Here is a 27,360-nt window from a genome sequence, read left to right on the forward strand (position 1 = left end):
TGCGTGCTTCGGGATGATTTTTCTCCAACGGACAACGCCGCCGACACCACATTTTCTGCGACATGGGGCCCTTAATGCTATCGCGTTCAAACATTACAGTTGAACCCGGTTATAACGAACGGGCTTACGTGCTAACAACGGTTCGATATATCAGGTAATTCGATATAACAAAACCCGCCTAGAACGAACTTTTGTGTTGCTTTCGTTATACACGGATTTATCTCCAGCGAATAAAAGACAGAAGCAAGGGATTCATTTACAGAAAACTAAACTGTGGGTAGTAGGCGTTCGTGGCACACTACCAAGTATGCCAACGCTAGTGACGCGAAATTCCGCAAAAGTGAACGTATTCCCGAAAGTGGTCAACCGAGAATAATGTCTTTTTTTAGCCACTGGCGGAATAAATTCAGTTATTTTCTGGCGAATTTGGATATTTCTGGCTCCCAATTATTTGTACTTTTAGGCGGTCCCCATCGAGCCCGAATTATCAGGTCGCCGTTCGATTTATGAAGCTGCTTTAGTCATGTGCGCTATGCACATCTGCGGGCCACTGTGGCCGCACATGCAAATGCGCAGGCGCCTGAGTTTGGTGCACTTCGGCGCAAAATCATGTACTTTTATCAGGATGGCGGAGGAAATCTCGTATGGCGCAATCTGGCACATTTGGTGCAGGAGTGGAAGCACTGCGTGTTTATCTGACCTTCGTGGCGATTTTCATTCTCTATTTTTTGAATCCCTGGTATGTGCCATTGAGCTTGGACCCTTTCTGCACTATCGCCAGGATCGGCCCACTTTTCAACGTGCACCACCACCACCACCACCGCCGACACTTGTGAGCCTATAAAGCTTTGCTTAAAAAAAATATGTATGCAAGACTCACTCAAAGACACAAAGAGCAGGTTGTGTCAGCGCTTCACTGCACGTGATACTTCGACATATGCAATCTATCATGTTGGGGGAACTGTAGCAACATCTGCTTTGTGCCCGTGTATTTTATAACCTTGCTTTGTGACTGCCATTACAACAAATGCATGAGCAGAACTTCTTGGTCCCTTAGGAAATGCATTTTTCTTAATTTCCATGGACAAGAAAGAACAGGAGGCCGCATTTGCATATTCTATAACAGTGTTTACTCGAGATACAAGACACCTCGTGTGCACATTCAGTAACAATTACTAGTGACGTCCATGCCCTTTGCTTTATCATACACAATGTCTGTACACTGTAGCAGTCGAGATAAATTAGAAGATGCTATGTGAGGTGAAGCTTCATTTCAGGACTCTTCGTCAGAGCTCAGCTCTTCATCCTCAAGCTCCGGCATCGGGTACCTCAGGATGGCTGCTACTCCCGTCAGTTGGTCCAATTCTGAGAGATAGAAACCAAACAAAAGGTCAGATGGATGCTAACAATTGGCAAGCCTAGACCCTTGCACAAGAATAAAAGTCTAGCCATTGGACCTAGAATTTGCACACTCAAGCCAGTACCCATGAGTATGGCTAAAAGCTTATTCAATAGATTTGGAATGGGCAAGTCTAGACCTATGGGCACGACTAATGTCTAGCCAATGGACCTGAAATGGGCATGCTTACAACGGGCAAACCTTTTGCAATGCAGTGGCGAGGCATGTAACTCTCAAAGTGCAGTTCAAGCAAAAGAATGGACGACAAGAGTGGCAGCATGGCATGGGATGGCAGTAGCATTTGACTCGCAAAAACTAGGGGTTTGCAAATAATAGAAAATTTTGAATTATAAATAGAATATTGTCCTAATCAATTGGATCATCGAATCGAAAAGTCTAAGCACAAATTCGAATAATTTTCGAGTACCTTACATTGTCAACAGCACACGATCAAACATAACACTGAAGCAAATATGCAGTGATAGTAAACATAAAACACAATAAGTTCAACAGTAGAGCACGCAGTGTCTCTCAGGCAGTTAGACTTTTCTGTCTAAACTGCAATCATGAGAACTCGAATTTCGTTCAGAAATGGCATTTCTTTATTGTTTATTACTACTACTAAACAGTAAGATGAGATTTGCAAGCAAGTATTATTTGGTACTATACATGGTCCTGCATATTTCGCTGTGCCTGTTCGAAAAAAGGTTTTGCGCTCACCGCAGCACTGTTTTTGCTGAAATTTTGCATAACAATTGCATTTTGGAGTCGACTTCATTTAGCATAACACATAACACAGTTTATTGCCTGGTTTTTATGAAAAAGGTGCAAATTTGCAATCACTTACAGGGCTGTGAGCTTCTGCAGTGGCAGCGCTAGCATGAACTTGTGTTGCCACCTGCCGGCAGCTGCAGAAAGCAGCCGGTCAGGGAGGTTTGCCACGTTTTGCCCGCTTGGCACATGCGGTAAACCTCCCTGACTGGCTGCAGCTGCTGGCAGGTGGCGGCACAAGTTTATGCTAGCGAATGCAGCTGGCGCTGCACTGGCAGCACTGAAAAGCTAAAACGCTCTACCGTATTTACTCGCATAATTTACTGCATTTACCATATAATAACGCTCTACCGTATTTACTTGCATAATTTGCCATATTTACCGTATAATACCATATTTACTCGCAATGCAGCGCTAGTGCATTTAGCGCTGACAAGCTAAAACGCTCTACCGTATTTACTCGCATAATGAACGCAACCCCAACACTTTTCTAATCAAGAAGTGTGTTTTTTTCTTTTCCTCACATAATGAATGCACCCTGAACTTGCTGCCATGAAGTAGGAGAGACACGGTAGGATTCGGCGTCATATATGGTGTCCGGCAGGTACGACTGTATCGAACGCAGTATCGGTCGCCGTATCGGATGCCGGATCAAACTGTGCATCTCCTACCTTTATTCCGATAGCAATACAGTGTAGACCACTTATAACGTAAGTCGCCGGAGTCGTGAATATCCGCACTATAACCAAAGCAACAATTTTCAATGCCCGCACATATGCAAAACATGTGCACCGAGCCGCCACGCGTATGCGACAGTCGAGGAATGCGGCTAGAACGTTTGCATTCACAGTCGAATCTCGTTAATTCGAATCACATCACACGGCAGCGCCTCCGACCGGCATTACTTGGGCACCGCCATAGAGTAAAAGCTTAGGAGAAACTCCTCAATGTCGCGCGCGGAAAAAAAAAAAAGAAAAACGTGGCGAAAATTTCCCCCTCTCTCAAATGGCAAGGTTGCCGATTCTGCGTTGCGCCGGAAAATGCGTGTACGTGCCGACGTCTCAGACACGCTACCGTAGCCACGCGTAGAAAATGGCAGTGAACCCTCCTTTCTCCTTTATGTTTCCTCTACTTCCTAGTCACTTGTTGACCTTGCATGCTGCGGCTATGGCGCAGAGGGAAGCAGTGGCACTGTCCCAGGCCGGTCAACGAAGCTGCCCACGCCGGCAAACGCCCGCTTCCCGATAACGGCAGAAAAACTTCGAGGAGCTGGCGCCGGGCCGGCTTGAGTGGCGGCGCGTGCACAACGGCGGGCGCGCACAGTGACAGTCGAAAGTGAGGGAGGTACGAGGGAGGGCGAGGGGAGCCACCGAAGCGGCGGAGTTGCCGATGCGAAGTCCGCTTCCCTGCCGCCCTCCTCCCTCACATTCCACAGTCTCCGCGTGCGCCCTTCGCCGTGCCGTGCCGGCGCCGCCCGCTCCCTGAAGTTTCGTTGGCTGGCGTTGGCAGTTTTGTGGCCCTCGCTCGCTATGCGCGCCGTGATATTTCACGACTCGCACTCAAGATTCTGGTTTCAGCCTCACTGGCTGTTCGTTTGCACCACGTGCCCTTCTCCTCCACGTCGTCTCTCTTTCTTCCTCGAGCACTCCTTGGGGCGCCCATTTGAGGGGAGCGTTCGCCGTCTTCGCTGACTTCCGTACTCCCAGGCAGCCGCACTGTAACCGGTATTTCGGTTCCCGCAACTGCACTATAAGCGATACGTGTATACTTGGAGCGCTATAGGAAAATTAACGGGAGTCTGAAAAGACCGCACTATATCCGGTCCTGCACTATAAGCGGTTACGTTATAAGTGGTCTATACTGTAATATGGACACTCCTGGTGCATTTTTACCATCGGCACCGACGATCTCGCCTCCTTCTCCCGCGTCTGAGGGAGGAAAGCAGGGAGCAAATGCACCATATTCCGTCGTGTGCATGGCGCCGGGGGGAGGAGAGGGACGGGGGGCAGCGCAGCAACTGCGCATTGCATTGCGCCCGCCTTATCTTGAGAGCGATCTGTGTTGGTGGCTGAGTCTAGGTACGATGGCGACTTATACCTTTGTGTGTGCTCCGTTCTTGCCACTCAGTGTGTGTTGAAGCAATACACAGCACGAATGTCACTTCACCCGCTGTTGCTGCCACGCTTCCTCATGCCAACGCTTTGACAGCAAGTGTGCAGACAGAGGTTATAGAGTGTAATGTATTCATGTTTGCCCGTGCACACTGACACCATGCTTGTTAATTTATATTCAGCGAATGTGTGCAAGTTAATACGGCCGATAAAACTATTATCCTTACTTCGTGTAGCTGTCTAGGCATTTGCTATAGCAATCAATGGTTCGCCTTTCGGGCGAAACTGAGCCTTCTTTAGAAGTGACCAAGGAAAAAAAAGTTGCTCAGAATTTTCTTCTGCATAATGAACGCGACCCCCAACTTTGCACATAATTTTTGGGAAAGAAAAGTGCATTCATTATGCGAGTAAATACGGTACAATCATCATCATCATCAGCCTATATTTATGCCCACTGCAGGACGAAGGCCTCTCCCTGCGATCTCCAATTACCCCTGTCTTGCGCTAGCTGATTCCAACTTGCGCCTGCAAATTTCCTAACTTCATCCCCCTACCTAGTTTTCTGCCGTCCTCGACTTCGCTTCCCTTTTCTTGGTATCCATTCTGTAACTCTAATGGACCAACGGTTATCCATCCCTCATGACTCCTACGGTAAAGTAAAAGCTCGTTAATTCACAACTTGTTAATTTGAAATTTTGGATAATTCGAAGTAGCCGCCGTGGTCCGTCCAACAATGTATTGAAAGCAATATGTAACGCATCCCAATAATTCACACTGAAATCCACGCCGCCACCGATAATTCTAACTCAGCGCCACCATGGATGGGGAGAGCTAGTGGCGCTAGAGCACGTTGATCACGCTGGTGTCGCCACGCGGGGTGCGCCGCTTTCTGTTCCTGCGGAGAGCGTCTGCGACCGCTGACGTTCGCCCCCGCGTTGCTATAAACTCGCCTTATGACTCAGACTAAACTCGCTATAAACTTGCCTTAAGGCCCGTTTATAATCTGACGTTATAGGCGCGTGGGCGAGCGTCACTTGCAGCCAGTCAGGCTACACCAATTAAGCTGCGCCAGCCGAAATGCCATCCCCTCAATACTTCGACGTGCACGCCGTCGGCTGCTATCTCAAGAGCATGCGCAGAACAATGCCCAACCTGTGCGTCGCTTTGAATGGCTGTCTGCGACCGTCGACGAAGCAGCGTGGGCAAATTGTTTTCATCGTGCAGAGCCTTGCGGGTCGGCGTAGTAGGCATGACCAACACGCGGATGAAGCAAGAGCCATCTCGACGTCGGGCACACTGGAGCGTGTTGGCTGCGTTCGGTTACGTTGGCTGTGCCAGTGCGTCAAACTATAGACGCTGTTCTCGCCAATGTAAAGTAGCGTGCGTGTGCGCGCACGCGCATGCTCACGCTGCGTTGGACTATATCCGCGCCTTTAACGTCAGACTATAAACACACCTTAACGCACCTTTGAATGATTTTACTGACTTTCATTAGTTCGAATTTTGTATAATTTGAATTGTCGTAGCAGCCCCGCGGAATTTGAATTAACGAGTTTTTACTGTATTAGCAGTGCCAGACCCATAGGTCACACATACTCACTCATGAGTACACTGATTCATACTCTTTCCATGCTGATTATACAGACACAAAATAAAGTGTAAGTGAGCGACAAAAGGTGTGGGCATGAGCATAAATCAGTGCCGACTAGTCTGAGTGGTCGTAAGTACAAGGGACATTCCGAAAGTAAGTTTCATCATTTATTTTCACATGGAAACTTTATTGCTAAAAACAAATACACCATGGCTTCATGACCTATACACCTTGCACTATTTTCCCACATAGTTGCCTCCGACATTTAGACATTTGTCGTAGCGTGTAATCAGTTTGAAGAAAGCACTCTGGTAAAACTCGGTGGCCCTGCAGCACCAGTGACCAACCATTTGACGAGACATGACCTCTTCACCATACACAATTTGTAGGCATTCATGGATGAAGGACACACTAGTCCCATGTGCCCATTCATATCAGATAACAGTACGCACTTCCATTGGCGACTACGTGGTCAGCACATGTCTGTCTGCCATCGTGATTTGTACTATAATAACCTCGAGCACGCCGGTCTGCTGCTACTCTCGCTTCTTCGGAGCTTTGTGCATGTGTCATTCCTCCTCCGCTGACCTTCATTCTGTCGTTGAACCAGCAACTGGCGTGAATTCTTATGGCGATTGTTTGTTTCACCTGGTGTACCATGTTCTCTTAAAAAAAAAAATGATGAAACTTACTTTTGGAACATTCCTCGTATGATGAGGAAGTGCCAGTGTTAATGGATCAATGAAAATCGGTGACAGTGCGTTTGAATGGACGTGAGTATAAATGTGAGTGGCTGTTGAAGAGTGCGAGTAGACGTGAGATGAGCATTTGCGAATGTCGGTAAGTGTGAATGAAAGCGATTATGAACACGAGCTGGTGTTGGTGAGAGTACGCACAGCAAGTGCCAATGAGGGTAAGAAGACACGAGTATGAATGAGTATGTAGTTACTGTGCAGCCCTAAGGTCATACCCATATGTTTTCGTTTTTAAATGCTGCTGCTTGTGCAGCCAGATCAGATCTAAAAAGTGTAAATGTGTTAAATTTACCTTATATCATATTGACATTTATCATCCTCTTAAGCAAATACACTATTTTCTGGTGAAAGCGTGTAATGCTACTCACGTTCTCCAGAGATGTGCAAGCTGGAGAAGATCTTCACGTCACCTCCATTTTCCCGCACCAGGCGCCGTGCGAGAGCGTTCGCCTACCTACTGCCTGGTCACGTGACAGGCGGGTCGACCGCCGCGATCTTATCTCGTTTCACGGCGTACTCCTCTCTTCAGTGAGGAGGTCGTGGGGGCAGCTTCAGAAACTTTGTGGCCGCTTTAGACCGGTTCCGCTTGTGGCGCCTCATTTTGGTGAAAAAGCGAAGCAAGTTGGTGCGCTCCTAAATTGATTTTCTTCCACGGCATGGCGCCACCAGCTAGGCCTGGCTGCGGCGCTCCGCCAGCGGCTCCTGTCGCACACAAAGCCGTCTTTTCTTTCGTGGTGTACAGTCAGTTCAGTCTTAGCAGCAGAAGCAACCGTTCGCACATGTTGTGCTGTGTCTCTGTTCACAGGTGAAAAGCGGATTATCCGTCTTAGCAGCAGAAGCAACCGTCCGCACATGTTGTGCTGTGTCTCTGTTCACAGGTGAAAAGCGGATTATCGCAGCGCGCTTGGACTTGCCGCGGTTGCAGCTAGGCCTGCTCATGTGCATCGGCGAACTTTACGACAATGTCGAGTCAAGCGATACCCGGAACGACCGCCTCATCGACGACCAAACGAAAAGTGCTCTCTCTTAAAGTGAAACGTGCCATTTTGGATGAAGTTCGACAGAAAATTAAGAAGACCGACATTGCGCGGAAGTACGGCATAGCACAGTCGACTTTGGCGACAATCATAAAAAGTGCAAGCAAAATTGATGCCGTCTTGGACGACGACGTTGGCAGCGGTGAACGGAAGCGGATCCGCGCTGCCACTTACGGAGATGTCGAAGCGGCGCTCTACAAATGGTTTGTAGACGCTCGTGCCAAGAACGTCCCGCTCAATGGGCCGATCCTGCTAGCGCAGGCCAAACGTCTGGGGTTTGCTCTCGGCCACGAGAACTTCAATCCAGGCAACGGATGGTTGCAGCGATTTAAAGACCGCCATGGGATCACATGCAAGAGCATTGTCGGTGAAGCTGCATCCGTTGACGAGGACGGTCTCCAGCGTTGGATGGTGAAGCACAGGAGCCGCATTCTTGAGACATACACCGAAAGAGATATTTACAACGCTGATGAAACGGGTCTGTTCTTTCAACTGTTGCCTGCAAAAACTCTCGCGGCGAAGACTGATAAGTGCGTGGGGGGGAAAAACAGCAAAAATCGCATCACAGTGTTGGTGTGCGCGAACATGGATGGCTCCGACAAGCGGCCGCTATTGGTCATCGGCAAGCCCAAGAAACCGCGGGGCTTTGCCAAGGTGCTGTCAATGCCTGTCGCGTACACACACAACACAAAGGCGTGGATGACGGGGGAGATATTCCGGAAGTGGCTGACAGACTTTGATAAGGAAATGTCCGCGAAGAAGCGCAAAGTGCTGCTCTTGCTGGACAATTGCAGCGCACACCATGTTAACGCGCATCTGAGCGCTGTCGAGGTACTTTTTCTGCCTCCGAACACAACCGCCAAGATGCAGCCGATGGACCAGGGAGTGATAGCAAATTTCAAAGTGCATTATCGCCGCCGTGTCATCGAGCGTCTGCTCATTGACATCCGTACAGCCGACAACGCTGCCGACCTCAAGGTGCCGCTAGTAAAGGCGGTATTTTTCGCAAGCGGAGCCTGGCGGGACGTGAAGTCCGAGACCATTCTTCACTGCTTCGAGAAAGCAGGTTTTTCGCGGGGAAGCAGCGCTGGCGAAGAAATAACAGCAGAAGCAGACATCGATGCTGCTGCAGCGGATGGTGCCGCGGCAGTGACGAGCTTGGGGCAGCTGTGGGAGACCGCGGGCAATGCAAGCCTTGTCCCAAGCGGGTTGGATTATCTGGACTTTGCCCTGGCGGATCAAGACCTCGTCGCAACGGAGGAGCTCACCACCGATGAACTCGCCGCTAGCGTCTCCGAAAAGGGAACGGCCGCAGATAGCAGTTCCTCGGACGGCGAAGGTGACGACATTGGTGCGCCTCAGCCTGGGACCGCCGGAGCAGCTCTCGCAGCTGTCGACACGCTGCGTATGTACTTGTGCTCCGAACCGGGCAGTTGCGATCTGTTAGACAACGTTGAGCACCGTGTTCTGAAACGCGCGCTCGCGAAACGCGTGCAAGGGACCCTTGATCGCTTTTTTCAGAAAGCGTAAATAAATATTTTTTTCTTGGTCTGCATAATGTTTGCTTTTTTTTTAGAGTCCAGATATAGCGAAAAAGCGGTTATAGCGAAGTAATTTCAGATTCCCGCCAACTTCGTTATAACCGGGCTACACTGTACACTATTTTCTGGTGAAAGCGTGTAATGCTACTCACGTTCTCCAGAGATGTGCAAGCTGGAGAAGATCTTCACGTCACCTCCATTTTCCCGCACAGAGTCAACAAGTGCAACGTAACGTTTCCTTTGCTTAACATCCTGACACCTGAGGACAGAAAAAAAAGAGTTAAAAAAAAGTGGTCAGTTAGTCTTGCACTATGTGATTAAAATGCAATTGTGACATGCCACAACTGAAATCCCAGGAGTCTGTGAAGTATGTGTTGTCGGACTGCTTTTTGTTGTTGCAATATCGGCAATAAACAGCAGACTGGGCCTGGCAGTACAGTAGAACCCTATTCATACATTTTGGAAAAACATGAGAGAAAATGCTCTAACTGGGAAAATGTACAATCCGAAGTCACAAAAAAATCTGGCAGACTGAACTGTAGTTTACATCTAAGTAATGGGAAGTGTTGCGCGAATCATTGCAGCACGAGACACAACGCACCCCAAGCTGGTCGGGCCCAGGGGCCGGAGGCTTGCAGTGTCGTTTTGGTGGCTTCGGCAAGGTTACGTTCACGCTCCTTAAATTCGGCATGGATTAACAGTTTCTGTGAGCGGGGCATTTTGGCAGGAAGGACTTGCCCACTTGGCGAGGATCGTTGTAGCAGCATGAAACGTCAAGATGCGTTGAGTTGCTGGGGCCCGAGCGGCCCGAGACGTGCTCTCTCACTTTCCTAATGTATAGTGTACGTATTAAGACACCGAACGGTAACCAAACCAAAATCGAGCTGGTGGGCGACTGAAATATGATGTCGCCAGAGTGAAACCTGATGTTCACTTTGCGCTGCCTGCAGCAGGGAACAGAAGTGCATTTGGGTTTTTGTCTATTAAAAGCGTGCAGCACGCTTGCAACGGCACTATGCCACACTCGCTGTCAAACAGGCATGTGCAGTGTTGGCAGCGACAGCTGTGAATGGCAACGTGCGACACCCGTGAGGAGATTAGCTGGTACTGGAAGAGGAAACCAAGTACGTGCTGGCATTTTCATGTGTCGGCAAGTATTGCGGGGAAGCTGCCATGGTGGGCGCCTACTTCTCTCAATTGCACGTGCCTCATGCGTTTTTTGTTGCCATGGGATCTATGGTGGCCAGAAAACGAATGACGGCAGTTTGATGAGGTACAGTCGCCGACGGATTTTCTGGATTCCAAAAATTCGGACTTGTTTGATATTCTGGACTTCATAAATGCACTGACAGCATAGAGCTAATGCATTTTTACGACCAATTTTTGGACGAATTTAGGCCCCAAAGTTCGATTTTCCGGACTAAATCTCTCGTTCCAAGCCACGCTACCCAATCTTGGAGGCCACCATGTTCGATTTACTGCTGGCTTGTCCAGGCATGGCTTCCAGTGACCCGCTCTATAGCCTCCAAGATTGGGAGGCGCGCATGCTATCAATAGAGAGTGTGCACCATCGTCCAGTCTCGGAGGCCATGCCCAATCTTCCTTAGCTGACAAAACGCACCAGGGGACAGTACTTTTTCTTTTTTCTTTCTCTTTTTGGTCAGCACTATCGTCATAACCACTTTGCAGGACCCGACAGGTTTTTTTTTTTCTTCTCTTTCTTTTTTTTTCTTTCGTTTTGGTTGCTATTTTGCATGTGTGTCTCAGAGACATTGCATTTTTGTGTGAGTATGTGTGGCTTCGCATTTCTGTGATCGGCGCCACCTTACGTGTCTTCGCGAGAGCTAAGTGGTGCAAAGTAGAAGCACTTGTTTCTTCGATCTTTATGGCAATCTCCGCTGACAAAGACCGCCAACGCGGTGACACTCTTGCCACCTGTATACGGAGACGTCAGTCTTGCGCAAGTCTTGCGCAAATCCAAGCAAATATGATCGCATCCAAGCTTAGTATGAGGAAGGGCATTATTATAGACTTTTTTACGGCACTCTAAGCCTAATAAATACTATTTTTTGGGATGAACGAGTTGTTCGGACTATTTTTCAGTCCCCACAAGGTCCGGAAAATCGGTCGACGACTGTACTGAACATTGGTGCCGAAAGATAGTGTTTTGCGAGAATGTATTAACAGGTAAAAAAGAAGCGTAACTGTAATGGGTCATTTTTGTTGTTCTCGATTGCGAACATTTGCGCCGAGAAATCGTATGGAGTAGGATCGTATCAATGAGGTTCTACTGCAAATGATGATGCTTTTAAATGCGTCACCCAACAGCACTGCTCCACAAATTGGAAACTTGATTATAACCAATCCTGTCAGGAGCTTGCTCTCTTCCACTCCAACATGCGATAAACACGGCAAAAAGTCGGCGCAAAATTGTTCCAGACCCTGTCACATTGTGCAGATGCTCAGAGATATGATCTACTACTGACGGATCCATACAAAGCTAGCTAGAGGTGCAATCAATTAAAGAAAGCTCACAATATATTGGTTCTAAAATGTAGTTCTGCACTAAGGGCAGGCCAACATCCGAACGTAGACACATATGTCATAGAAATACTCACCGAAAAAGGTTGTCCGAAATCAAAAGCGTCTCAATGGCCAGTCCCTCATTGGCCCGCTCAACATGCTTCGTGCCATAGAAAGCTCGGCTAGGCTCTGTCTGCAGTATCTGGTAGAACTGCTCCAGGGATTTTACTTCCCCGGCTGCCTTGGTGTCACTCAGCTTTGACTGCACTGAGGGGTCTTGCAAGATCTCTGCAAACAAAGTACTCATTACCTCACGTCAGGTACTACGCTTTTAAAAGCTTGTATTCTAAGAGAGTGCTCTTGCAGGTCAGTCTATACACAGTTTTTGAATGTGAGGAAGCATCACAAGGAGAGGACAAGTGGCGAGCACAAACAAAGCACTGTAAACTATCATTTGGTGCAGTAGTAATATGGGAAAGCTGAAGAGGTAAAAAAAGAAACCTGTGTTCTGTTGATATAGCATCTTTTGGTGTTACTGAAACCAGAGCTCACAATGTGTATGAAGCTATTCTCAATTTACCAGCACTAGGACACCATGTCACAATTTGCTCACTAACAGAGCAATAAATCGGCACATTTGTCGTGTGTTGAACAGCTGCTTGCATGCTCGCTTTCATCGTGTACACCACTACCTCCATTTAACCAAGTCGTCATACTTACAGTCAAAAATTTTAATGGAGCATTTCGTTATGTCAACAATTCTATGTTGCAGCAGTAAAAATTACTTCACAGGTTCTTAAAGCAGTCTTCCTGCTTTAGAAAGGAAGCAAAACTCGGGTAACAATTACAGGATCAAAAACTAGCAAATGTGGATTTCTTCGCCTCTATCAGAAAGAAGCGTTGTTGAAAGAAACATTTGTTTATACATAAAGAAAGTTAGTCTGTGGGCCTTTATACCAAATCTCATCGATAAATGGTGGCAGATTACTAACTGTGAATTCCCTTTATTAGTGGAGTATATACTGTGCATGCTTTCCCCTCCCCCCTTATTTAACATTCGTCACCTACCTTCACTGAGAAAGCTCAACGCTTACTGCGACAATAAAGCTCTTTTGGAGGCCGCCTGCATATTATAGGACTCTATGCTACAGTGACACTGTGATACAGGTTACAGACAGCACCACCACTTATAAAACACATGCTGAAATATAACACCTTCTTGCTCTCAGAAATGGAACAGTGAGGCAGCTACAAAAGCCTCACGAAAAGTACACCTGTGTAGACTCATTATTGAAATGGTGAATATAAGAAAAGCCAATAGGAGAGACAAGCTGGTACCTACCTTTCAGAGAGTGCTTGAAACCTGATGAAGCATGTGTAAGCACAAATTTTCCTTTGTTCTCAAGGAGCACCTTAAGGTCAAGCTTTGTTGCAGCCTGGAACATATACTCGTAGAACTGGTCCTGAATAAACAGTGAATTGAAAACTTGGTCAGATTTGAGGGAGAACGTGCAATAGGGAAACTTGATCCCGTGCATACATCATCGGAATACAATGCAGAGTTCATTCACTAGTGGTAAATTAATTAGTTGTGAACAGTTCGACACGGTGGCAAGGAATGTGTGCTTTGTGTTCATTTGAACATTAGAGTGAGTGTGCCGAGCTTTTATACATGATGCAACAACTTACCTACCTTGTGGATTTCATGCCTCATGAACCATAAGGAAGCCATGTCCAGTGCATAATGTGCATGTAGTGAATGTCGCGCAAATAAGACCTATAGGTATACTTTGTAGTACATGCACATGCACCTTGAAGTGAAACTTTTGTGCGAGATGTGCAAATTAGCTGCAAGAGTCACGTATACATAGTGCCCTTGTTTACACAGTACATACTCAATATGTTCCAGCCAGTTCCATACATAATCTAGTTCAGCTGGAAAACTGTACCTTCAACCGCTGTAATGTCTAGCTCCCAAGACCAGTGCTCTAATGACTGCTCCATGAACCTATCAGCATCAGCTTGCATTCAAACACACCACTGTTGCTCGTAAGGCCTGCCATGCACATGAAAGTTCAAATAAAATGTGTGCAGTACTCGGCAAAAGATGTCAGGTACATTGGAGACAGGTCCATTGTGCACAACATATTTATCCTAAGTATGCTAGGAAACAAATGCAGATGAAGCAATACAGCTAAACGTAGGAGATGAAAAGGAAACAAGACCTCACATGCACAGCCGCCATAATTTTATTGAAAGATTATAGCGCTGGCATGGTTTAAGGGCATTCAAGCTACAAACGGAAAAGGGCTGAAGCGCTGCTGGTGATACAGTTGAACCCATTTATAACGATCCCAGATATAACAATCTATCATTAATAATGACTACATTTCAGTGCATTTACAGATTTTCCGACCCTGCCAGCTGAAAATGCACCTAGATACTCTATAGCGAACATTTTTAAAGTGCCATACTGCTACAACAAACACTTCAAACCCGGTTGAGGCAAAAAGACGGAGCATGCAAAATTCCGAAGAACTGAAGTGCGACCTAACTGGGCACACGGCAACACACGTCCCGCTCCTTCCAAGTTAGAGGATCTTCGAGATTAGCAGATACAACTTTTGAGATGAGTCATCATTCACGATGTGCATATTTTGGATGCCATGAGAAAAAAGAAAGGTCCCTTGCTTCCAGATTTTAAGCATTCTTTCACAGCACATCTCCAGGGAGGGGCAGATTCAGACAATTTGGACCAAGGACCTCCCAGCCTTGTTATAGTGACCTGAGACCGTGTGAACACAGCACGATGCGCTGCTGTAATGCAAAGTTGCAAAGGGTCGGTGGTTACTGTTTATGCTTCCCACTGCGCCATTATTGGGAAATCACGGTTTGTCGACACTTCGTTTACGTCATTGCTGATTACTGCTAACAGTTTTGGTTACTTTTTACCTTTAGAATTTCTCATTTTTTCACCTGAAGTGGGATAGAAAATATTATATGGCTCTCAGCACTCACAGCCTCGTGCCGTAACAGTGACACCTTTGCAAAATAGCAAATGTTGCAGTAATTTACATTGCCAACCAACTAGAATGTTTCCCGATGGTATGAAGAATGCACTCATGTCTCGCTGATAGTAAAATATATCGCAAGTTCTCGAAGGAAAAATGGTGGTGGCAGTGTTGGCAGTTATGGAATGACAGGTGACTGGAAGTGAATGCCCTACAGCATTCACATTTCTTTCTTTAAATCGACGTTGTTAATGGAAATTTGCAGCTAGGTGCAGGAAAGTTCCAGGAACAAAAATTAAGAAACTGAAAAAGATTTTTGGACCAGAGTGGTGTTGAACCATAACTGCATGTTTACGCCAGCTTCAGTGTCGTTCGCACATTTTGCACATATTGAAGGGCGCATTCACATATAACAAACTATTAATATAATGGCCACTTTTTGCGGACCTATCAAGTTCGCTATAGATGGGTTCGACTGTAATGCATGTGTCAAAGAATTCAGTAGCAAGACGGCAGATGTTGAAGAGAATGTCAATCAATTTCCGAGTCACCAATGAACAAGAGACAAAACAAACCACAGCACATCTTTGATCAACGATTTCTCGGTGTACAACAGTCTTTGTAATGTCATGACATTTAGTGCAAATGCAAAATAGTGTCCTGTGTACACTCGCCTTTCATGTTTAATCATGCTTCTTCTATTGACACAGGCCATCACATTTTGCGGCTGGTGGTACGATTACAGTGTTCATAATGGTTGATGTTTATGTTTAATCATGCTTCTTCTATTGACACAGGCCATCACATTTTGCGGCTGGTGGTACGATTACAGTGTTCATAATGGTTGATGTTTATGTCATAAAATCCTACAGTATGCATTAACCCACATCAAATCACAACAGAAAAATCAGTCATATTGAGGACCTCCCAGAAGAAGCAATAAAAGCGAGTTTCACTTACTTTGACAAAGCCAGGGCTGGCAACCAATACACACTTGACAACTGAAAAATGCAACGAAAGACAATACAATAGTTTCACCAGTGTTCGTTTGTAGACGAAGCAATAACTCACCATCAAAGTTCACATGGCGCAAAATCGCTTGCATCACAGCTTCGTAAAATCTCTGCAAACCCTAAAATAAAACAAAGCAGAAAATAAGCAATAAAAAGAACAGAACAATGAACAATGTTATCTAAGCTTCATGTGCTGACAGGCTTGTACAAGAAAACCAAGCCTATTGCAAATAAGAATTGCCAACTTAGCTATTTTGTAGCTACAGCCAGCCACTTTTGGTTTATATAGTGCTGAAAATGTGGTTTAGCTATAGGGTAACTAAATCAGTCAAATTATTATATTGGGATCAGTAATATGCACCCACAAATGCAGCATGAGGTAATATATTTGAAGAATTGTGAGCAAAATATGAACTTTACAATTAAAACACAAACTGACTGCGATGCAATATGCAACTGTGAATACAGCAGACTCTCATTACAATCAACCCGGTTAAGCCGTATTTTGGGATATGAAGAACAGTGTATGAGCATTTGATTGGTTTCCCACAAACCCTACACAACAACACAAAAATGCAAAAACAATTCCGCTTAGTCGGCTAGTTTGGTTAAGCTGAACTTCTGTAGCTGCCACTCACGTTTACTACTCAATTCAGCTAGAGGCCAGGATGACAGACTTGGAGGAGCGACTCCGCTAGCTACACCAGAACCAAATGGTGTCTCTGTGCACATAAACAGTTACACTAGTATCGACAATGGAGCGGAAGCCTGCAGTGCTGACACAATCTAAACTGTAGTGAAAAATATTGGCGACTTGCGAAGAAGCAGAGTGCGCTGCTCACGCAGTAAGATGACGACTCAGCAGCTAGAGGATTGTTGTTTTTCTGCCATTGTCAGTTCACTTGTGCTGCGAATGTGTCTGTTTATAAAGAAGAATGTTGATCCGAAACGCCCCATTATATTTGGTGGACGTGCTGGGAAGTTAAATTTGGCTCCTTGTAAGCAGTCAAGGGCGTCAAAACAATAATTAAAAAGGTCCTTGACTTGCCTCCACAGGCTGGTAATTGGGTGAAGACAAAGTCCTAGGGGCCACAAGAACAACCTTCACCCGACACAAATGATAATGGCCTGAGTGCTTTTGTTGTGTCGGCTGCTGTGTCATAGTCCACGCTACAAACTGTTCAAGCGCAGAGTTTTCTTTCTACCTTGCTCTGTCCCCTTTCAATTCCCTCACTCCGGGATTACTACATAAACACCCTGCAGTTGATAATAAATGTTGGTTTTTGCCTGTCTCGTTCCAAGGCATGTATGTACCTTCCATTACTGCCGTAGCCTGCCAGCCCCCCGCAGCTACGTTACATCTTTTTCAACATGAGGGCACTGAAAAATGTTTTGAGCCACCTAGATAAAATATCTGCTTTTGTGGCAGCGCACAGACTAGCACAGCACTGGAAAACAGCAATTATACTCAGTAGCTGTATAAAGAAACACTTTGAATCGTGGAAATCCAATAACTGACTCTTTTAACATAGTTTTGTTTTCCATTTATTTTGTGTTGTGGGCATTTGGGTGCACCAGGAATAGCAGATATTGATTTTCGTGGGTGAAATCTTGTAAGCCGAACATCTGATAAGGCGAACAAATTTTCACAGTCCCTTCAAGTTGTCTTACCGAAAGTCTACTGTGGGGGTTTTATAACAAAGTGTAATGCACAATCTACAATGACATGCTTGCACATCATGTTAAGAGATAATAATAGTAATAATGTTTATTTCACATCAATACAAAAAATGGCACTTCAAGCTCCCTTACAACCTCGAACAGAACCCCCCCACCACACACCATTCCGCCACAAAAAACCGGATGTAAGCATGCCAGCACGCGTGCATTTTCACAGGCGAGACCATGTGGATGTGCACTATCGTAGATAATTAAGTTGTTGGACTGAACCACTTTATCTCGAAGTGGTCAAATACATTTGAAGTTAAAATCGGCTATTCCTGAAATACTTTGCCGGAAAAGTACTTCAATGCATTCAGCAGAAACAAAGTTATTGACAATCAAACACGCCCTTCGCGGTGCTTCCACTCTATCAAAGCCTTGCACTGCGAAGGCTACGGCGGAGCCGGGTGGTTCAGGACACCTTTAACTGGACACCTTTAAAGATGAGCTTTCTTCCATATGGACTTTAGTTTTACTACCCTGTGCCTGGAGTTTCAAGGGGCTGATGTGACACCTTTGGCCTTAGATTCGGTACTATGTTACAAGCATGACATCGAATACAACATTCAGCAAAGATTTCCTAGTTAATTATAAGACAACAGTTAGGATAAGCTAAGATGAAGTCAAGATACCACAAGAAGCAGCCAAAGTGCATAGGGCTTGAAAATAGCTGTTCAGCAATCAAAAGAAGATCTTTCACTATGCATCACAGACTCCAAAGATATGCATGAACCACAACAGTCACAGTAATAACTACTCACTTTTCCACCAGTTGACAGCATTTATTTTAAGACATATCTTTGAGACACATTTATTAACACGTTCACTGCGGCATGCCTTTTTTTGGTCTGGTTTTAGATGCGTAGTGACCCACGGGTGGGACACGCGTCTATGCCTCTTTCTTTTGCTCCAACGAGATGGCGCTGCCACCTTTGCAGCGGGCGTTTCACGCATTTATTTGAAAGATGCAAAGCTGTTTTCCGCCTTTTTTGCGTGAATCCATGTTTAAATACAAAGTGCTTGCCACAAGAAAACACATGAAGCCAGTTTTTGTGATAGAAATATTTATTAGGTAGATAAAAGTTAGAATTTAGTAGGAATATATTACAGTGGAACCTCGATGATACGAAATTCATATCATCGAAACACAATTAAAACTAGCTAAATTAAAGAGTCAGAGGTGAACTCACTCAGGCACATGCAGGTAAAAAGCATTTACAGTATAGATCACTTATAACGTAGCCGTTTATATTGAAGAACTGGCTACAATGCGGCCTTTTCCGACTCCCGTTTACCCTCCCATAGAACTCCATGTATACGCATACCGCTTACAGTGCAGCCGCGTGAGACGAAATGCCGGTTATAATGCGGCTTCCGCAGTAAAATCTCGCCGACAAGAGCGGTAGCGAGCACGCTTCTCAACGAGGTGCGCCCACCGATGGGAGAGGAGATCAACGAGGGCGATGAGGAGGAGGAGCATGAGACGTGGAGTACGAGTCCAAGGGCGATAAAATCGTCGCCGCGCGCCGTATCTGCGAGTGAAAGCGCGCCTTCACGGACAGCGAACGCACAGCGGAGACACCGTAGCGAAGTTGCGCGAAAGGCCGTGGGGGTAAGGGAGGGAGGGGGAGGGGGGCGACGCTGTGCTACGGCACCGAATGCGTATCTTGCAACCGAGCTCAAGGGTAACTGGCGACGCAATCTCCCACGTGAAAGGAGCAAAGCGGGAGGGAGGGAGTGGGGGGGAGGGCGGCTTCTACTCTGCCAACAAATGGGTTCTTGTACTTTGCGCCTGTGCCTGCTGTCGGTGTTGTCGCGCGCACCGTATCTTGAAAGCGATCTCCGCACGGCTCTGACCTTTGTATGCGCTGTGCTTAAGCCGCTCAGTTTCCGTTGAAGCGATAGACCGCACGAGCTATCGCTTGCTGCGGCGGCCGCGCGTGGGGAAGCGCGGCCGCTGCAGCGAGCGAAGAGACAAAAGGAAAAGCACAAAAGCAACAAAAGCGCTGCCGCTTCAAACTCTTCGCGCCCAGTCGCGGCTTCCACGCTGTTCGGCGCCGCGTCCGCGCCTCCGCACCAAAAGAGAAAGGGAAAACGCGCGTGACTGCTCGCTGTTCTCTTTCACAGCCGTCGGTGGGGCGGCGTTTATTCGTATCAACCGACGCGGGTTGAAAATCGATTCGTAACAACCGTTCTCTAGCACGTTGCAAAGTAATGGGGGTCGGCCGGGACCTCAGGAAAATTCGCATCATCCGGAAATTCGTATTAGCCGTGATTGTATCATCGAGATTCCACTGTAACCATGTTTTGAAGTTTATATCATACTCGTATTGCAGTTGACGGTAGCTTGCATCTCAGCTTACTTGTGCTTAGAATTAAAGCAAGACAAACACATGAATGGCTTGCCAGGGCATTCTCCACAGAAAGTGATCACTTTTCTCGCTCTCACCCTGGCGTCGTTTGGGCTGCTGCTGGTACTGATGGCTGCATAACAGCCTGTGCAGTGCCGTCGAGTGTTGCGTGCCGACCCACCTGTTTTTTCGAGCGTGTGGACGCGCTTTCTCCGACTTCGATCTTGTCTTGACGAGGGCCGAACAGTGAACGAGCCAGTTCTCGGAATTTTATAATTGGCGTAGACTTTTCTTCAAGCATGCCACGAATTTTCCACGCACTTACAATGGCACTTCCGACAAGCAACTCAACGGCTACCTCCCTGTACCACTTCAGTCTTTTCTAAGGCAGCTGTAGTAAGACGCCATTTGGTCGGTATAGTCCACGCCTTTTTTTTGCTGCGTTGTAATCGAGAACAGCCTAAGGTTTCGTGATTGGTGTCCCGTCCCTTGTTTTCTTGCCGCTGTCCACCAAAGTTGCTTCATGTTTGGGCCTCTTGTCCATCCACTTCAGTAGCTTCACTCCATCTTTGGACTGAAGTCCAGTCACACTGCCTTTCGCACCCTTCGCTTCGGTGACTTCTTTTGGCAGCCCTTTCCTTGTTGAGCGAACTGTGCCGCAAATGAAAGTGTCTTCTTTTAGAAGGCTAAGAGCCAGTGGCAAGCTCGTGTAGAAGTTGTCTACGTAGAGCGTGCGCCCGACTCCCTTATAATTTTGCATGAGTTTCAAACATACATATTCGGCGAGTTCGACGCCAACTTGTCGATCAGACTTTCCGGCATAAACGTCGACATTTAGTGTGTAACCGTCTTTTGTACATGCCTTGAAGAGCTTGACTCCGTACTTATGGGCTTTTCCTGGAATATAAAGTCTAAACGAAAGTCGACCATGCCATGGCACCATTGTTTCGTCGATCACGACCTCATTTCCTGGCTCAAGCACAGCGGCAAAATTCTTGTTCAATTTCTCTATCAGAGGGCTGATATTGAAGACACGATCCTGCGACTCTGCAAGCAAATCATTGTCCGCAAAATGCCAGAACCTGAGAAGCAGGAAAAAGCGGTCATGGCTCATATTTTGTCGAACGAGTTCAATGCCATACAGGCCGCTTTTTGCCCAGTAGTGGCTCAGAGTAGGAAGGCGGACAAGACCAATACAAATCAGTACTCCAACAAATGCCTTCATTTCTTCGACATTGTTTTCCGCCCAATCCTCCAACCGTGATTTAGATTTCGGTGTAGTGGACTCCAACACTTGTTGGGCAAACTTGTTTGTCTCATCCACCATCATCTGCCAGATATCATCCGTAATAAACATGGAGAATAACGTCAGGGCATCATGGCTAGATGGCAAGTGATTGATTTTGGGCGGCCTAGAGTGCGGCGTCACACTAGGCGAAGTGATTGTTGCCGGTGTCCATTTCTCTAATGATGGTGTGAGAGAAATGATAGTGTCGTCTGAATCGTCCGCTTTGGAATCCCCAGTCAGATCTGACTCACCGTTCGACATGCTGGTCGAGGTCTCTGACGGTTCGTAAACGCTGTCTTCGTCACTGACTTCACTGTCTGTCCATGGAAGAAGATCTGACACTGAAGCACTTGACTCATCTGCGGGGCCGGCGCATTCTTCCCGCCAAAACTAAGCTCGTTTTTTTCCTCGGTGCAACGCTTTCTTTTGCGCCCGTAAAAGGCACGAGGCTCTATTAGGCACGCTGAAAAGTTTTGGTGCAGCAGGGAAAACTTGTACACTTAATTCAACGGCATGTATTTCAAAAACTGCGGGAAATGTTTGCAAGCAACACAATGGAGGAATGTGCCACCACTTGGCTCCTTAGAAACAATCGCGCCATCTCATGTCCAATGCAATAGACAATATATATTAGTTGCAATTTCGAACTTCAGACGGCAGCACAAGATGGAGAGCTCTCGCGCGTGGAGCACCGGTGGGTCACGCCGCACACAGCATAAAAACATTTTTATTGAGTGCGTCGTGGGTCACCGGTGGGTCATAGACTTAAACATTGGACAAGTATTCTTCTGGATGTGTGTATCCTCATTTAACAAAAATCATACCTCTGTGTTCAAGTGTCATAATGTTATCGCAGCTGCAAGCAGATAAATGCACGTAACTTCGAAGCCACATAGGTGGAGCACAGGTCGTGACCCACCGGTGACCCACGACGCAGTGAACGTGTTAAGACATATTACGTCACAGTAAACAGGCACAATTAGAGGCAGTGTGCAGCCATTGTCAAAACAAATGAAACGACTGTGAGCATGACTACAGTTTACCTTATGTTGAATCAACCTTATGTTGAATTTACATTGCTAAAGAGCTACAGAGAAAGAGGCAAACTCTCGTCAGTGCCCTGTGGAGCTTTCCAGGAACAGGAGCTCTACAGGTGCAATGCATTGCCTTTAGGACTATGCAACTCTTGTGCTCCCAGTGACTCCATTATTTTCTACTAAGATTGAGCTTGCTGCACTGCTACATCAGAAATAACGACGACACTAAACGTTCATTCTAACCTTGTCATGCTGTGAGCAGCTTCCCTTTCGCTTGCGGGGAATGCTGACATCAATCTTAGCTCGCACCAAAGTCATGGAAGACGTGACAAGACAGACATGAGCAAGTCCCTCTTGCATCACCACTGCTGCTAGGTCAGCATGTTGAGTGACATCACATGCCATGTCTGAAATGAAGCAAAGAGAACAAGGATGAATACATAGCAATAAGTGTAATGATCACGTAAACTGTAAAATGTGTAACAATACACTTCCTAGTAAAATAGCCTAGTAAAATAAAGAAAATGACAAGCCAGGCCACACTAGTAAGTTACACTTTCAGATATCGGTTGGTGCACTTAGGTAATGGGCAGAAATTAAGGCAGCTTGTTAGCAATGAAAGTCGAAGCACGTTTCTCAAACTTCGGAAACAAATTGAAGAGGTACTAATGGTGCCATCAATACGTAGTGGATTTAAGCAATGTTTAATCATTTTAGCCATATTACATGAGCTGCTAGCGGTACTTAAGGGAAAGGTACAGGTGGCGCAATAAAAGACGGTAATGTTTGCATGACTACTGCATTGTAGCAAAGCATTTTGTTTGTTAATAAATTGTAAGTATACTAAATCATGAGCAGTACTGTATTTTCATTTGTATGATTAAATAGCAGAGTTTGAGTCCTGAAATTTTATGCCCTTATGACAATGCCTTCATTGTCCTTCCATACTAGCCCATGCAATAAAAACGAAAACTTTGAAGGCATCACACCAAACAGGCCACTAACATTACATTCACAGCGTTCTAAGAACATGGCAGAAAGTGCCAAGGACACAGGCTTACCGAGCCTCTCTAAATGCACACTGTCCCAGTGTGGTTTGGCAAGTGTGAACTTTCTGTTCATTTCCAAGTCCAATGTGTGGTAAGCACCCATCTGCAAGAGTGACAAATAGGAGTCGTGAAGTGAAGAGTTCGTAAACGTGTCACTACCAGCTGGATCTTGCATCCTGTTTCTGAACAAGCTTTCTAAAAGAAGCCAAGTCATCCTTTCTTTCGTTAGTTGACGCACTGGTCACAAAAAAGAACCCATACCTTGACATACTGGTTTTCTGCAATATTGCGGCCCTTGACACGAAGGACACATGCCTGCGTGTCGAAATCGATGCTCTCAATGCAGATGACAAGTGTAGTTCGAACTCTGTTGCTCCCAGTACTTCCGGTTGCCGATTCCGTGGTGACCTTTCTGCAATCAGAGAACATAATCACATTGTGGGTGACAAAATTTCAGTGTGAACTATTTCACGGTTCTCGCCACAGTGGGCGGCAGCTGGGTATTTTGCTACCTGCAAGCGAACCCCCTGGCTGCCCACTTTGCACCACGTGTATTGCACAACTCTCATTGTTTTTGCACTATCTACAGGAATAACATGAACACTGACCAGGAACGAAGACGCAAACTGACACGAAGGAGTGCACCTCCATGTTTTGCACTTGGTGTCAGTTTGTGTTTTCATTCCTAGTCAGTGCTTTTCTCATCCCGGTTAGTGTGTGCCGTACATAGTGCAAGAACAATGAATGTTACCAACTAGCCCCATTGATTGCTCTGGTAACTGCACCACTCCTTTGCGCACAATGAAACTAATGTCTGCACCAATGGCCCACTATGCCTGGAAAACCCAGGACCATGCAAAGTTAGGGCCAACTGCAAAGGGCATGTCACCTTCTGATTCCTCCATTTAGTAACTCTCTTGTTGCAGTTTCTTGCATATTTGCCCTTTCTGTATAGGCTCTGCACAGATGCCACATGGCTCAGGATGGTGTAGCAAACAGCACCACCAATGGAAGGTATTTGATCCTTGTTGCATGAAGCAGATGACACTTTGCAGAAGTGCCGGGCACGCAGCACTATCAATTACTGCCTTCTGCCATGGCTTTAAACCATTCGCTAAACATTTTGGCAAAGCGTGAGCAGACGATAGTTGACTTTTTCCAGAAGTACGTAATTATTACAGAAATTTGAAAGCAGATTTTCCCTTACTTCAACCTGTTTATTAAACTTCTTCAATAAATACACATATTAACAGTATGAAGAAGAGCACTAAACCAAACACCTTTCTTGAGTGATCTCAGCTAATAGCCAATAGTAGCCACGTATGGAAATCTGCAATATTGCGAAATAAAGCGTCCAGAAAAGAGTGAGGCGCAGGTTTCTGTTAAAAAAAAAGAGCGTTTGAGAATAAGGTGACTTTGCATTCTGCTTGCAAGCTCCACATGCCAGCTCATGACTACAAAACTCGGCCAAGATGTTCAGAGCAGCATACGCTATCAGTGGACTGTTTTTTCACAAAGCCCGAGGGGTGCTTCAGGACCCCTTTAAGGGGCCGGTAAACAATGTGTGACATTTTGAACACATTTTAAATAAACACACATATTGTGTATAAAATGCCATGACAGTCATCCTTGATGAACATGACAGCATTATGTACAGCTGATAAGCTGAAAGTTCAAGAAACAATCCACGCCCCTCTACACATTTCTCTGGTCTTCCGCACAGCGTTAGCTGTAGCTATTGCTGCAGAGCCTGCAGTTGGTGAGACAAAGTAATGTGGCAAGCATGAGAGCATGGGTAGCGAAAGTGAGTGAGAAACCACAGCAACTGAGCAGTCGTTCATTAAATATGTGTAACTCTGCTTTATGGCATCATTTACTTTTTACATATTTACATATTTATGTTTATTGCAGTGTGTTACACAGCTGCCACTATATAAGTAATTTGCCAGCTCGGAGTGGTTTGGGGCTCTTTAAGAATGTAAAGGTTTTAAAGCCATGGCAAAATGTGCTGATTGCACTGTGCGCCCAGCATTTCTCCTTCACTCTGTCACCTGCTTCACACGCCACACACATGCCACAGACCAAGTATCTGCCACAGGTGGCACTGCTCACTAAAGTCCTACTGGCACGTTACGAGGGCACATGGAAGCTATTGCAAGAGTGGTCGATACAAAGTCAGAGGCTTGATTGATTTGTTTTAAAGTCCCATAGCTACACCTGATATATGCGGGAACACTGCAATGCTGGACTTCAGACAGGGTTCAACCACTTGGGGTTCTTCATCATCATCATCATCCCCCTATCTTCATGTGCATATTTTTTTTATGTGCACCAAACGCAAAGATACAAGGGTGCTTTTGATTTTCGCCATCACTAGCCTCAGATACTTCTCTGCAAACCCTGAATGGCTTTTTCTGGCACACGAGCACTAATTGTAGCAACAAATGTATGGCTACAGCCCTCCACAAACCTGATTGTGGAAGCCTTGAGGCTGTCGCCCTCGGACATCAGGTTATAGGCGTGCCACATGTCCTCGGCTTCTTCGGGAATGAGTGTGACATTCCTGAAATCATATATCATGACATTAATGAAGGAAAACACATCTGCAACTACAAATTCTCAGGGTTGTTGTAATCAATCAAAAACCGTATGATCATAGAGGTTTCCCCCCATGGAATATAGAGTCACTAGCATGTTCACTACGAAGTGGAACAAGAAAAAATACAGTGAAGTGCGGGTAGCTAACTTGGCCAGCATGTATAATCATCGAAGCCACTTAACAGGGTGCAAAGTGAGCAATAAATGCGTGCATGTAGCAGGAACATGGGAAATAAAGAAGGAAAGCAATGAAACTTTAAGTGTTTACATAATTCGCAGTGAAAAAATATAAGGAGGGGTGTTGTGGAGGAGGAGTTTTGCTAGCTCTAGGCAGAAGGTAAAAACGCTGCTGGCCATTGCTCTGCCCAAGTGCTACTTATCAAGTGACATACAGCCTACAGCCATTCAAAACACATACAAGGGAGACTAACGGTGAAGACAGATTTGAACAAGGGTGCACCATTCACTGTATGCCAATAATAGTTTCAGCTACTATGACAAAAAGAAAAATATTGCACTTAGACTTGTGGAATTAGTAACCATGGAGGTGGTAGTCTAACAGATATATACATCATGACATGAGGTCACTGCTTCTTAAAGGAATTTTACCACATCAGTCATTCATTCCTCGAATAAAATATTCATGGGTACTCTGATTTCCTACCTAGCGGTTCCAATTTGCTTTCTTAGGCCATGTTCTTAGCCCCAATGGGCTGTGTGCCGTATAACTTGGAAGGTATAAGGTTAACGAATTCACGTTCCTTACATCGTTTAATTTAAACTACAGAATTACATCGGAAGCTCAGTTCTAGAATGAAGTGATTTAGAAAGTTCTAATACCTCCAGGCACAAGAGCATCATTTTTTTTTTATTGGCAACAAGAGCATTGTGAGCATGGCGCTGCGAGTTAAATAAGTTGGTGTACACCAAATGATCAGCCTGTCAGGCGACAAATTTATGGATGCGGATAACAAGCTGGTTGTACCAGCGAAATGAAGATGGTAAAGCGTTGCTTGTCAAAATTTCCATGTGCCTACGGGCATTCACTAACTGCACCGTCCCTGAACACTCATATACACACGCGTCTTCATACATAAAATGAGTAGGCAGGTAAATTCTGATGGACGGTTCGGTAGATTCGACTAACGAACGGGAGGGCTCTTCGTCTAAATTTGCATGGCGGATCGAGCTCTGCACCGAGCTAGCAGCTTTCCACAAGCTGACCACATGAATCAACAGATGAAAACAAATCAGACAGCTATGTATAAGACTATTAGATCCAACTTATTGTCTGTCACTGCACATTGCGGTGACTCAAATCCCGGCTGCCACGACTCTGGCGATGTTACCTGTCCATCCAATGACCTTTTTTGGAATTGCTTACCCACTGCCGTCCTTTTCGATGAACTTATGAGTAAGCTTCATTGTTGGAGCTTTGAAGCCTTCGTCAGTCTATAAATAAACGGTTGAATCTGATGAATGGGAAATAGATAAAATCACAACCGAACTTCAGATGTTTTCCAAGCTCACCGACATCCATGATTCTGCTCCACGTAGCCGCCC

The 27,360-nt window shown here is 45.9% G+C and overlaps 2 protein-coding genes across 2 annotated transcripts; one reads left to right on the forward strand and one right to left on the reverse strand.

Annotated features, from left to right (window-relative positions):
* Window positions 1-1,107: 1,107 nt before the first annotated feature.
* On the reverse strand, window positions 1,108-27,360 carry LOC119446660 (protein pelota). The gene is made up of 11 exons (XM_037711154.2): window positions 27,182-27,360; window positions 25,670-25,762; window positions 23,461-23,611; window positions 23,212-23,302; window positions 22,394-22,557; window positions 15,811-15,871; window positions 15,700-15,740; window positions 13,071-13,191; window positions 11,824-12,016; window positions 9,358-9,464; window positions 1,108-1,365 (listed from the first exon to the last, which is right to left on the reverse strand). Exons 1-11 carry the CDS (start codon window positions 27,220-27,222, stop codon window positions 1,274-1,276), a joined length of 1,155 nt encoding a protein of 384 aa, XP_037567082.1. The 5' UTR covers window positions 27,223-27,360; the 3' UTR covers window positions 1,108-1,273.
* LOC119446659 (tigger transposable element-derived protein 6-like) lies at window positions 7,058-9,217 on the forward strand. The gene is made up of 2 exons (XM_049664320.1): window positions 7,058-7,432; window positions 7,506-9,217. Exon 2 carries the CDS (start codon window positions 7,590-7,592, stop codon window positions 9,192-9,194), a length of 1,605 nt encoding a protein of 534 aa, XP_049520277.1. The 5' UTR covers window positions 7,058-7,432; window positions 7,506-7,589; the 3' UTR covers window positions 9,195-9,217.

The sequence above is a fragment of the Dermacentor silvarum genome, chromosome 3 (assembly GCF_013339745.2).
Source record: "Dermacentor silvarum isolate Dsil-2018 chromosome 3, BIME_Dsil_1.4, whole genome shotgun sequence".
NCBI lineage: Eukaryota > Metazoa > Arthropoda > Arachnida > Ixodida > Ixodidae > Dermacentor > Dermacentor silvarum.